Source organism: Amblyomma maculatum, chromosome 9 (genome assembly GCF_055883805.1).
Source record: "Amblyomma maculatum isolate TAMU_Amacu chromosome 9, ASM5588380v1, whole genome shotgun sequence".
Classification (NCBI taxonomy): Eukaryota; Metazoa; Arthropoda; class Arachnida; order Ixodida; family Ixodidae; genus Amblyomma; species Amblyomma maculatum.
The window spans coordinates 60,659,614-60,673,947 of record NC_139352.1 but is presented as its reverse complement, the minus strand read 5'-3'; the positions used below and the strand labels follow the sequence as shown (position 1 = coordinate 60,673,947).

The 14,334-nt window shown below is 43.3% G+C and overlaps 1 protein-coding gene across 1 annotated transcript in view; it reads right to left on the bottom strand.

Annotated features, from left to right (window-relative positions):
- Nucleotides 1–550: 550 nt before the first annotated feature.
- Nca (neurocalcin homolog) overlaps nucleotides 551–14,334 on the bottom strand; it is a 102,885-nt gene continuing 89,101 nt past the window's right edge. The window contains exon 4 of the mRNA XM_084578843.1: nucleotides 551–13,240. Coding sequence (XP_084434969.1) covers nucleotides 13,043–13,240 — 198 coding nt within the window. The 3' untranslated portion in view covers nucleotides 551–13,042. The remainder of the gene's footprint in view (nucleotides 13,241–14,334) is intronic.

Genomic DNA, 14,334 nt, shown 5'->3' with positions numbered 1-14,334 from the left:
TTTGGCAGTCATAATTTTTGAATTGGTGAATAATAACGAAAACAACCAGCTGGAGTGAAAACTGAGCTGTAAAATATTTATTTGGAAAGCTCTAGCAAATCAAGTAGTGAACGAATGCGGGTTGAAGATGCCCATAGGAAATCAATCGAGTATGGCTTATACAAGCTGCTATTCTTTGTCCAAAATGGACTAGGCGCAGCATTTGCGGAATGGCGCTTGCCTGATTTCCATGAATTAAAGCATGCTTATTTCGTAATTATCGAATGGCATTGACTGATAGGAAGTCTGTATGGAATATCGGCCGGGTTTGTGTAAATTCACCAGATGGACTGAAATTTGCATTGGCTTCACAATCTGTAACACTGTTTTTGTCCCACCGTTTTACAATAATGTTCAATAAGCACAACTACTCCTTGTGTGTTCCATCCTTGACTCATACAACCCTCCTATTCGGCTTTAGTAAGCAGAGCTTAGCAGCTTCTGACGAGAGCCTTATTTTACATTACTCAACGACGTTCGTAACTTTTCCAGGTGAAGGATTACATGCTGCTTTGGGAAGAACTGAACTTTATTGGCATTTAAATCTACACAGCACGCGCTCTGAGAATGTACAGTTTTCCTTTGTGTATTTCCATCTTTGAGTACACATAAGATGCAAGTGGAGGAATCGTGAAGAAGAGATAGAAACAAAAGTACAAGGAAGCGGCTCACACTCGCATACTTTCCACTTGCACAAGGAAGAAGATTCAACACACTCAACCGACACAGGATACATGCACGGGATGAGCAAAGGAGCAGAAAGCACAACTAAAGGTTGGAGCATGTCACAAATAAATAGACAGCGGCATCACGGACACGACCGGCGCCCCGATTCTTGCACATAACCAGCAGCACTTTGTTCTGCATTAGCACTAACAAGCACCTAGCACTGCAGGTGGCATAAGGTGCTTAGTGTGCAAAGGGTGTTTCCATTTGTATGAAACGCCCTTTTGACTCTCCTTAAGTGTTCACCAGATGGAGCATTCAGCGTGAACATACACAGCCAGTTACTATGGAAAATGACACAAAGGAAAGGTAATTGCAAAAGGATCAGCTTAGATTGGTTTGCATTCCTGCTTCCATAAACGCGACAGTGTCACTTCAATTTGTTGTGATGGAGACGTTGATTCACAGTAGTCTCGCGTTGAGTGTTGTGAGGACCATTACCGGCAATTGGGAAACTCGATGTTGACACCTCGAAATGCTGGAAACAAAGCCTTAAAGGAGTCGCTGCAAGAGAGTGTTTGCAAACTCCGCATGAAGCCCCCACAAAATGCTGGTGATTGTGCTCGCAGGCTACCACGTACAAACTTCATCACTCTCAATTCACCCTTTTTTGGGGTGGCTTACTTCAGTGAGATGGAAATTGAAAAAAAAAAAAAGCAAACACATCTTAAGTAAACAGCACGTTGGTTCAGAAAAACTTGTTTCATGTAGTTGTTTTCTTTCTTCTACAACCAGCGTAACTACATTTTTAGCATTCTCTCAGCCATGTAATCTTTGATTGCACGTGAAACCGATTTTTCGCACGAGCAGCTCTATAAAAAATCTAATGACATCTAGACAAATGTCCTGGTTTATAGCGGCAAACTGGAAATTGTGCGTGCATGTAACACAAATTTTGACTCCTCCAAGACACTTAGATCAGGTGGCAATTGCTTGTGTAGCAAGGAGGCCTACGATGATTAAACTAAGAACAAGCATCACTGTAACCCTTCAGCATTCAGTACCTGTTGATTGAATTGCAGAATAATTATTTCACTAGACCAATTCACAAAAAAACAGTTGCTCTTACTGGCTTGATAAAACAGTTGCTCATTACCAGTTACTATTATGTCTTCTAAATACATATTCTGAAACTGCTACTCCAGACAGACGGGAAAGGCTGATAAGCACAAATGACTAATGGCCCCATGCTGCAATATAGGTTGAGAAAAGCTACTCAGATAAACCTAACATCTTGTAAACACTACTCCAAAAAGGGAAGTCTCAGCAGATGAACATGAAGAAGAAGCTAGGACTCATGTCTAGGAAGCCAGCAAGCCTCTCAGGAAGCCACTGTCCTGTCCTTAGCAGTCTAGTTCATGACGTGCCCACAAAGTCACTTTCCAGGATGCATCAAGAGGGAGAAAAAAAATTCCTTCAACTGCAGAGCGGGGGTAAAGCAGTTTTTTGACGTCATAGCTGCTTCTCCTGGCTCCGAATTAACTAAAGAAAACTTGGCACCTCTGCACCCCGACAGGCAATCCAGGCAAAGTGAACTAAGGGCACAGCTGGTGCTCAGACTGCTATAGACATGGTTGTTCTTATCTATTTTATAAAGCGAAATTTCCCAACACTAGGAAAACTAGCAATGCCCTGAAAGATTGAGATAGTTTTTCAGCAGATGGCACGTTCCTTTCAAGACGTCACCGGTACACTTCCCTCTCCAGATATCGAACTGCTGAATGACATAGTTCACACTGTTTCGTCCGCAAATCTTGCTAAGAGGAGAGTCTGCTTCGTGCCCCATCTTTCACACCAAACGTCCTTGCTACTACAAAAGCTAAATGACTGTGTAAAAAGCCAGACTTCAATAGATGAACGTTCCATTGTGCAGAGCACTGGAAGATCAATGCAGCTATCCGTTAAGACTGGCTCACATGCAAGCAATAGAGCGAACTCGGCAGCGAGCGGCAGCAACAGAGTGAAAAATTTCCAATGTGTTGGAACTGTGTCGCTAGAGGCGCCGCGAAAGCTCAAAACAGGTTTTTGCGTTGCCGCGGCAGAAATCGCTAGCGTTTTCGCTTGCATGTGAAACAGGCTTTACTCCCACTGTAAACCTTTCCTTTCTGCTAAAATAAAGTGAGCAGGCGTTTGGTGGCAGCTTCTATGCGCTCCTACAATTTTAGAGGAATGTTCTATGCTAGTGTGAGAAAAACTGGTAGTGCCGAGTATATAATGAGAGCATTAAAATTTGCTTTCAGTGCCAGGTAAGCACTGCACAAGAATCCTGCCATACGTCAAGCTTGAGCACATGTTACAAATAACTCCCTTGGAAAAAATACAGCTGGAACTTTTACTTCGTTACTGTCTGCTACCGGTAGTGTAATGCTACTAAGTTTCATTTTTCAACTATTTCTCACGAGAGGTCTAGTTATTTAACTAGACACTAATTTATCAACGTTTACTTCAATGTAATCTGTCTACTTAGCTTAGGCATTAAAGTTCAGTTCATTTAGGCATTATTTTACCATAACATAATGCCACTAGGGCTTTTTGGACAGCAATGCTGGGACTCAAACTCCCAAGATAAGAGGAGTATGTCTGCTGCAATATAGAACTCGAAATTACAAAAGAAGTGACAACACACAGGGGTCCAGAGATTGCTCTTGAACAGGGTCTGAAAGACAAAACGTTCAATAAAACTCATAATAGCACCCATTTCATGGGCCAATGTCGGCAGAGAATAAAAAATAACACCTATTAGTCGCAAAAGAAACACAAATGCAGGTATGGCGAGGCATTTCTGACACAGAACACACATGAATCAACACCAACCTAAAAGGAACAACTTTTAGGCCGATGAAGGGCCAAATGTGTTGACACCACGTCCCTGAAATTTTCGGTCTCCTTCATGCTGAACACTTCTTAGTTCTGGAATAGTTAGACAGCACTACCTCACTGTTAACATCTCACAAATACACAAGCCTAACGAAAGCTGCAATTTAAGCAAAGCACACCATGTATTCGCCAAGTGAGCGATTTCAGAGACTCCCAACCGAATACAAATTTGAGAGGCTCAAAACATGCAGACAGATCCAAAAGCACCATGCCCTCACTGTAGAAATGCTGAAAAAGTTAGACACAAGCGAAAAGTCAACTCAAATAATAACTGGATGCATGACACGAAGCAGCATACTGCAGTAAAATTTCCCAAAATCCACAGATTCCTTTGAGAGCGAAAAAAGAAAGCAACAGTGTTGTTACAGTGCCCGAATGACCAGGCAAAGCACATTCTTGAACTTTTGTACAACTCCCTCCATCAAGGTCGTGCACTGGTGAACAGTGTCTACTCATACTTCTCCTCTCGTTCAGCACATTCATTCATATGACAGATTGCTGTACAAAGACGCTTGAAGAAAATTGTTCTCCACGAAAAAAATGCCAGTAATGCTGTATGGCCATATACACAAGAAAAACAGCCAAACTCCTTCAATCCATTTGCTTGTCCTTACTACTCCACACTTCCCTGCACACAGATATAAAGGTCTAGATTTTAGAGAGATTAATTACTACCCATTTCAAATTTTGATTTGCATAAGCATGGTGCCTGATAAAATTACCAGTAATTGTTTTCTTTAGCGAAGCTGCAAAACAGCTTTGAAATGAGTCATAAATGCCATTAATGCAAATATCTACACTGTCAAGCCTCTCCCAAACAAGACTGTCATTAAAAGCAAAGCAGGGCTGACAAGTGTCACAGATGCTTAAATACATACAAAAACGAGGATTGCATTCATATCCTTCCATTTCAATAAAAAATCTGGGAAAAGCTAGACGTGCTTCCTCTCAGTGTAAACGGCAATTGCGCGAGAAAAACTGCAGTACAAGACGTACTACAACCAGCGTACCAGCCTCATTTTGCAATAAATAACACAGAAGCAAATGACTGGCTGCTGCATATATTTCTTTCTTCTGCAAACCTGGCCATCATCACTGCAGAAAAATGGTTCAAGTATGCACACATTTGCATGCACATACATGTGAAGATGTTCTATTGCAAGATTACAAACTTGACGGAATATAGGAAGGTGGAAAGAAGAAACAAAGTCTCAACATTTTCTGGCAATGACGACATGCAACGAAGGCATAAAGGGCAGGCTGTACAATGAGTGCCAGAGCATATCACTTGCATTTCACGAATATTTTACAGGTACGTGTCAACTAACATCAAGTGGTATTTCTAAGGCTCCGCATCGATTCACAGCTCCAAAGCTTTTAGAGTATCTTTTCTCAAGACGCGAGTAGTCGAGTTTCAAAAGATACGGAAGAGTGTACAAAAGACATCTTCACACAATCCAGCTGCATGTCATTCACTTAAGAAGTTCTATAAATCATCTTCACGATATAGTTTTCAACTGCCAACCTTGCTGGCGTCACATCAGCCAACTGTATTTCCAATACATATGTGACCACAGCAGAATGTGGCAAGGTGGTGTTGGGAGGGTGCCTAAGGAAACTGATGCAAGCATGTACAAGGATTATGAGGGTTAGAAGTAATTTCTTTCAGTTTTGATGGTGATAATTTATTGAGTATATTTTCGTAGAGGCATCTCAAAAACGACATCTAACAAAATCATTTTACTTCATTTGTGAATACCTATACAAAAATCGGCACCACAGAGTGACAATAAAAAGACTTGCTTCTTAATGATGGTCAGGCTCGAACCCCTAGATACTTGACGCCAACTGCAATGGCGACTCAAGGGTGGATGCACCATGTATTCACAATGCCACAGCCTGTAACCTTTCATCTTTCTTGCATTTCTGATTACAGAGAAAAGTGCTGTGCATGCCATGAAATCATGGCACACCAAATAGTAAAATAGTAACATCGAACAATACAGCTAAACGTGAAGCACGTGTGTGCACAAAAGCACAGCTAACAGCTCTGAAAACAAAAACGCGAGATAAAACTATTCCTATTATTACAAAGAGCACCAAGCTCAAGGTGTACACAGTGACAAAGGATAAGAGTTAAAAGGAGCTGTAGTTGTTCTTAGTGAGATATTGGTTAAAATTTATTCAACAATGCTACCAATACAACTTTTGAACGCTCTATCCTTCACATTCTTTCCGCTTTGTGACATTAAACTTCGCAAACCAAACCTTCGCATTCTTCCCTCAAGGGATGCCTAGGCCACATTGCAAAGTCCAGCTAGCTGTTTTGGCAAGGTGGCAGAAAAACACTGGGAAAACTTGCACTCAGCCCACATGATGCTAGTGCAGAGTCCTTTCGGTGGGAATTGAAGCAGTGGCAAGAACCGCACCATGCTTGGGTGACATGCCCGAAGTTCAGATAGTGGCAGAACCTACAAGACATGGCAGTGTACCGGCCACTGACCGTACATATAGCAAGTACAAGAAGCAAAGCAATAGCAACGCACATTCCTTGGCTCTGAACATTACTAGCATAATGTACAGGGACCCCAAGCGCAACAACTCGGATGTTTCATTCACCACTCTGTGCTGAAAATTAAACCACACAAGCAAAAATAATGTAGAGAACTCTGGCAATGTTTCATTTTGCCACAATGACAAATATATAAAATTCAGCGCTGCTTCAACACTGGAGCACGACAGCTGCATTACCTTTGCCATAGAGAGAAAGCATAGTAGCATGCTGCAAGACAAAAAAGAAAGCAACGACTGAAAGTCGCAACCCCTTGTGTACTGCTCTATGAAGTTACCACCAAGCAGGAATTAAGAGCACAGTAATGGGCAAAGCACCATTTCCCCTTTTCCTCTATAAAAATTCTACAACACCACAGCAGAAATTCACAGATACTATCCATAGCATCAATATGCGTGCTTAGGGCAACCAAGGAACCAAATGAGAATGGGTACAGTTTAAACAAAACCTTCTGAAGACCCTTTGTAGAGAAAAAATGGCAAAAACCAAGTTTACAATGTCACCGCTAAATATGACTCATCAGAACACTCGGGTTCCAAGCAAACAAAAGGTGAAAATCTTAACAGTTTATTACTTTATCATATGAAACCACCAAATGTCCGAGCAAAGGAAAAAAAATCACACAAAAGCGCAACTACCAAATAGTCAATAAGCATACTGTAGCAGAGAAGATGCAGTGACAAAAACCTAAGCCTGAAGCAATCAGTGAAGAACTCTTGCCTTCTATCCCTGTAAGCGTTAAATGCAGACCACCACACCCAAATGGTCCAAAACTAGACAAAAAGAGCCAAGCAATAACTCTGTCACCAATGGACATATTTCAGCTCCAAACTATACAAGAAAATAAGCTTGCTACAAGGCCTAAGGCCTTCAACTAACACTAGCCACATGTTGAAAGAACCCTTCAAAGGAATTTGTTTCCTCAGCTTGAAGCCTGAGATGGCGCAATACACTTGCTTGATGATGAAAAAAGGTACCTACTGAGCTTCACATGACATGGCCTACCATAGAAGAAACATGTAATTCGGTACCATGCTAGTTCCATCTAAACACCCAAAAACACAAAAACTTAAAGTTATGCACAACCGGATGCTGCATTTGGAGGTGTTCTGCCGAGACACAGATGGTGCCAGCAATGCTACGTATATCACACGTTGCACTGCTGATGGTGTCCAACGCTTCTTCGAAGCAGCATCTTCTAGGCCTCGGCAAAATCGCACACCATAGGAGCTGTACGTAGCAAAGAGAGACCCTGACTAAGACCTTTGTCTACCCATCTAGCAATACTAAAATGACATTTTTTTTTTTATTTTCACATTCCTTGACCTTAGCAATAATGGGCACTTGGTACGTTGCCCTGGACGACGCCGAACAATTTATGGAAGTGGTTCATAGAAACCAGACTATTTGCAGAGAGACGTGCCCGTCTCCCTCTTTTTTTTCCTTCTCTCTCTTTTTCCAGCGCTTCCGAGATGCTAGATGGACGCGGTCACCACAATGGGCGGGGTGCACGAGACGGGTGGTGCACGGTAGACAGCGGCAGTTTCTGATCATATTCAAATGGCCTCCCTAAACACAGCTGGTTGGTGAGCGGGAGTGGTGCCCGTAACTTAAGTGCCAACTTATTGATGCCATGTCTAGGGTAAAAATTCCTCCTGCACAGCGTCAGCCCATCCAATGTGTCACTTAATGTGTCACAATCAGTTTCACGGTTAACTTTACCTCCTCAGACAAAATCCGCTTGGAACCCAGCAAATCTTCAAGCTCTGCTAGAGAAATCAAATACTATATGAACATACTTCCCTGCAAAAATGCAGCTCAACGCAGCTTTAGTGATAAATTTCATAATGTGCATTGCAAGGCTGGAATAATGTAAGATCCTGCAATCAGTTCCACGCCATTTTCATATTCCCAGCCCTTCATCATTGGCTGAAGCAATGCCATGCCTTAGGCTTTGGCCAGCAGTTCAGAGAGAACATGGGGCATAGCATTCCATCAGCAAACGGAGAAGGGGAGAAATTCAAAAACAGAATCCATGCAGGAATGAATCGTTACGTTATACCAGTCTAAGTTAACATGGCATCATAATAGAACAGTTTTAATATATCACGCCATTTCATAAAGCTCGCTCCTTCACCCACTTCCCCACCCCTCAAAATACAAGAGGCTCCATCTATGCCTTCTCAAACAAAATACTAAAGACATTTTATTGTTTACACCGTAAACCTCAAAGGAGAGACTGCAGAATATGTAATGATCACAAGAAAAACAATGGAATATACATGAGAGCTTCAATTTCTTTTCACTGCTTCAGGCAAGACTAGGCATTGCTTTTCCATTACACAGAATGCGGGAGAGGCAGCTCCAACGGCAGCCTTGCATAATATTGAAGTATGCGCACATGAATCTCTTATTCTGTAAATCATTGAAAGTTGAAAAAGCGCATCACTGCACTGTTATCTCTCCTGCCAGGCGCCAACTGCAGATGCGAATCACATGTTTGAGCAGTCAGCCTTTGCTAGCGGCAGTACGGGCATATTAGAACAATCCATTACAGTTGCAACGAGCGTCATCACGAGGCAAAAGTTGAACTTCCTAATTGCTGCATCAAAAATTACTTTCAGAGAAGAATTCTAAAGAAGCGAGCAGAGCACAGTATGACGGCACAGGCAAGAGAAAAAGACCACTGAACCACAAGTGCAGTGTCACGATACACTTAGCGCCAAGCCAGGAAGACAGCAGGAAATACTGTTGATTGGCTTTAGCCTCCACTGACGCAGAAGGAAGCAGCGGCTGCCCCACACCATGCAAACGGATGCAGTGAAATACGTAATGCAAACATCTTTTCGCTGCCACGTTAATTCTTCCGCACTGACCCAGCACACATCGTGCTCTAGTTCTTGACGACAGAAATATAAAGTTGGACCTTTGGGGACTAGTCAAGTAGGTTTTGGAACACATCAGAGGGTTTTGACAAAGTCAGCGTTGCCCCCTTGAATGCTTGACCAGGGCTAACTTCCCTACTGGGCTGCTCCAAGGAACAACAAAAATAACCCTGCTGCTCCTAAATTTTATCGACAAAGTTTGGCCTGCCCTATAGCACTCACAGCAAAAAGCATTACTTGTCATTCAAAAGACAATAAGCTTTGCTCGTGTTATCAACAATCCTTTACACCTATCAAGAGTGGCTTAAAACATGAGTGAATCAATGCCACGCACCTTGCAACAATCACGTCCACGTGTCTCTATAGGGAAACCTAGCATCACAAGCTTTCGACGAGAAAGGTTTCACTTTTGCTTCTTTTTCATTTTGGTGGGAACAATGGCGTGATAGCAGGAATGTCCGAGGTGGCAATGCATGTAATGCAAGGCAAGACATGTGAAATGTCTCTTGAAAGTGATGCGAAGCACTGCCGTAGTCATGAAATAAAGAGGGAATTTTATCCAGTTAAGCAGGAGCACACATTGTACGAATAATGCAGACACAGTATTTGTGCATTTTGCAAATACAAAACAAACTTCCACGATGCAGTAACAAAATGAAAAATTCCGTTATTAGAAGGGGGGAAAAGCAACAATCTATGGCAGTCCACAAATCCCACCACAAACATCCATCAAAGCAACGTTGCTGAATGCAGAACCAGTCGATCTTCAAAGTACATAGCATATAGAGCAAAAACAGTGCGACAACTTGAGTATGAAAACAGGTCTGCAGTGGGATTGTACTAGTACACGAAATGCCAGAACAAGACAATCAGATAATAAAGATGTTTAAAAGTTGCTGATGAAACAGCGAGCAAAACATTAAAACTTAAAGCATCAGCTGCACAAGCTCCTTACAACAAAGTATTACTCGTGAGATTCGACTTGCACATGGTAAGGGGAAAATGAAGTCCTTCAAAGTAGTTGCACCAAATAATCTGACACAGAGGATACACAAAGTGTTCAATGTGCACACAATAAGATAGCAGGGCACATCACATTTCGGTTTAAGAAACTGCAGCAAGTGCATGCTTGAAAGGCTGCAAAGGGCAACCGTACGCAAGTAGCGACACAATCTGGTAACACGGAACATGAACAACTCGTCACGTAGTAGCAAGTATCTCATGTTTCAACACTGTGAAGCCGGTTTTCGGAGAGCTGAAGCAAAAAGAAAGCTCACAAAGGGACATGGCTGTGAACCACTTTTATCACGGCGGGAAAGACCCTTCATCACCGCACATGCAGCATAAGCTGCGACATCTTATGACATGCGAATCTGCGAGTACAAAGGCACATTACAATCCGCATTTTTTTGACAGGTAATCATTTTTTTTTTCTTCTCACAGACAGTAAAGCTGCATACTCGCAGAAAAATAGAAGACTAGGTAACTGAAACTTCCATTTTGGTGCAGCTTTAACCGCCCACGTTTTCATACTTACAAGCTAGAAAACAAAAAATGAGACAGAGCACTCGCAGACCCCTTGTTTCATGAGAGGCTTCTGCGTTATTTGTTGTGTCGCACTGTCCGGTCCCATTGTGACACCTTGAGCAATGCCTGGCACCAATTTTCTTCCTCCCCTTTCCCCTTTCCCTCTCCATCCACCTGCACCAATATATTAACATGATGCTGTCCAGAAACAGTGTCAGCATAACGGGCATCAGGACGCACAGTTCTGCTCGCCGATGTCCCTGTTGCCACTGTTTTCCTTTTTTTTTTCTACAAAGGCAGCACTGCCATGCCGAGCCAACGGGAAAGGCGCCATCAGCGCAATGGCCTTGAGGTTGACGCCACCTGAAGTATACATCTGTGATTTCTTTCCAGCCACAGCCTCCCGACAGACCTTGCAAAAGCACCATTCTGCAGGTAAAACCACCAGGTATGATCAAGTCCAAACATTCAGTAAGCTTTCACTGGGGAAGCCAGAAGAAAGGAGAGGGCACAAATAATTATTTTGCTGATTTGAACAAACGACCGAAAAACCACCACAAAAAACAAAAGGATTCCGAGACATCTCAAAAACATTTTCAGTTCGATGGCAGGACAAAAAGCTCATTGATTTCTCATGAGGCAATGTGAACGTCAAAATAAGCCAAGAACCCTGGGTGACCTGAGAGGTAATGAAGGTATGCAGCCCATACTACTTTTAAGTCAAAGCACCTGAAAAATGCAAAAGTAGGGTCCTCTAAGCATTTCCTCTTCATTTCTGACCTGAAGGGACATGCGAAACATGCAGCTTGGTTTCTGCAAGCGCTACCCCAGCATGACGCAAAAAAATAGAGAAATGCAGACAAGAATGGAAGCTGAGATGCCCCTTCCCAACATGCGGTATCAAGTCGCATGCATTTTCTACCATTATCCATTAGGCGCCTGAAAGAATTGAATCTTGAAGCGATATGGCCTTGACTCACACCTGACAATGACAGTATGACCCTTAACCTTAGTGCTCTGCAAATGATTGATTGATTAAGCCCTGTACTGTGCACAGTGGCATTGAACAAACCAATCGTCACGCCTACGAGGCCTTGATGACCACATTTTCCTGGAAAAAGTATGCACAGAACAAAGCTAGAAATCATTGATGATGCGGCCAAGCTTCATACTTCCTAATTACCAAGGGCACTCTAAATGTCATGAGAGAGGCTAGCTACAACCCATCACTGCAAGATTTATTAATTTCCTCAAGTCCAATAGTGGAGCACAAGATAACGCGCTCAAATACAGCCTTGATGCTGTGAAGATTTCACATGTTCCGCATTACAGCATGAATACCTCAAACTCACTTTTGTTGCACATTCCTGGACGCAAAAAGTCTCGTGTCTGCATCACATGTGGTGCAGTATAAAGTCCCAATGAAGTTCATGCTTGTAAGCCGAGACTGCACAGGTATATCAGCACTACGAATTCTGACTAAAAGGTGTGTTATTATTGGCTCGTGCCACTGTAAAACAATCTTACTTGCATTCTTAGATGACCTGTCAATGAAAACTTGGAGACAGCAATGCTGATAAACACAAATGAAGCTAGCAACTACCGAAAGCAGACCACCCACCCAAACAAAGCCCTATACAGCCTTCAAGTGCAAAAGTAAAAGCCGCAGAAAGCACAATGTATCGCAACGACTGGTGCTTCATCGCCAAAGTCGCCAAACAACAAAACCAGGGGAACATTTTGTTCTGCGACTCAAACAGCACTGAGAAACCACTCTTCTGTCCTTGACACTACTTGCTACACCAATCCCTACTTGATCCAGTCGTTAACAGTGACCCAAGTTTTTTATCCCAACAAATATGACATGTAGCCACTGATATCCACGGACTTAATCAACCCAGCTAGCAAAGCACACTAATCTTTTCACGAACCACTGTATCCCTCACTCGTTAAGCAGATCAGTGCACAGACGTACACAGCAACTGATTTGTGCCCAATGGGCTCCCGTTTACCGGCCTCACAAACCAGAGAAAGTTCAGGGCACAAGCACTCACTGGCTCCTTTTGCACAAAGAAGGTATAGTGCAAGCGTATTAGAGCACACTACACCTGTGCCCCACTGGAGCTGCACCCATGTAACGCTGACACCACCACTAGCAGCACGGGAAAGGCGTGAGCCCAGCACTTCACCAGTGCAAGCCAGATTCAAGAGAGAATGGTGTGACAAAACCGAAGGTTCTGCAGCATTGGGTTCTAGGAGAGAAAAAAGTGGAAAAACAACCAGGAAGAGGAAGAGGGCTTCCCCAGTGAAAGAAAGGAAGATAAGTGAGAAGCAGCTGTGGCTGGCCCTTCCTTGCAGATCCGACGGGAGGTAGCAGCTGATGCACTGGGATGGCGGGGGGCAGTAGCGGCTGCAATCAGTGGGAGGACTGGGGGTCACACTGGAGTAGCCGCACAATTGAGGGATCACTCTTGGCACCCTCAATAAACTCCTCCAAGGAGAGTTTGCCGTCCATGTTCTTGTCCATCTGGCGGAAGATTTTGTCGGTGCGCTTCTCAGGCGTTGACTCATCCTCAGGCATCTTCATCACTGACCCCACCATCTTGTAAATGGCCTGCAAGCATTGAGGTGGAGAGAGAGAGGAAACCCTGTGAGTCTGAACAGCATGACCAATATAAATATACTCTGATTCGTAACTAGTTTGCGAGGCTGCTAATGCTTGCGAGCCTTTTTTTTTGCACTCTCTAGGTTTGCTAATGCAGAGTAGCCTCCATATACCCAAAGCATATTTCGTTGTGACAAAGCTCCAATACTGCGATATCTGCACGAAGTTATGCCCAGCTGACACACCTATTTGCTCCAGCCTTGTTTGCATCCAAATGTAGTTCACAATTTTAAAAAATTACTATCAGAGACCTGATTGTCTTGTCCATGATTTGTCCATGCTGCTTTATGTGCTCCTTGTTTCCACACAAATTTTACAGTTGAATCCCGCCACAACGAATACCGCCACAACGAAATTTCCGCGACAACGAATAATTTTTTATTCCCCGCGAGTATCCTATAAGAATTAATGGCCTAAATTTCTCTGCACAACGAACCATTTTTGCAGAGCGTTTCCGCTTCAACGAAATTTTCGCGTTCAAAATCGAAACCGAAACTAGTTTTATTGGCGAGAAGTCCAAGTCAAATCCAAAGCCACATTAAGCATGAAATCACGTGATTGCAGTTCCGCCATTTTGGCTTTGTGTCGTGGTCGCGTTGTTCACTCGCTGCCTTTCTCTTCGACAACGACGAGTTTTCATCCGCAGGACACGATGGCAACGCAAGTGAAAAAACGCAAAACTCTTTCCCTTGAGCAAAAAGCTCAAATAATCGCCCAAGCAGAAAGCGGAAGGAAGAAAGCGGCAATTGCTGAAGACTTCGGAATTCCTGCAAGTTCGCTGTCAACGATTCTAGGCAATAAGGACAGCGTGAGAATGGCACTTGCTTCAGGCACATCCTCGAAGCACAAAAAGGTGACGCGGCCCCTCCATGAAGAGTTGGACAACGCAGTGCATGCGTGGTTTGTGGAAGCACGAGCCAGCAACGTCCCCCTGTCCGGAAGCATCGTCCAGCAGAAAGCCTTGAACTATGCATGCCTACTTGGCATTGATGATTTTAAAGCCAGCATTGGCTGGCTAAACCGTTTCAAGGCCCGCCATAACA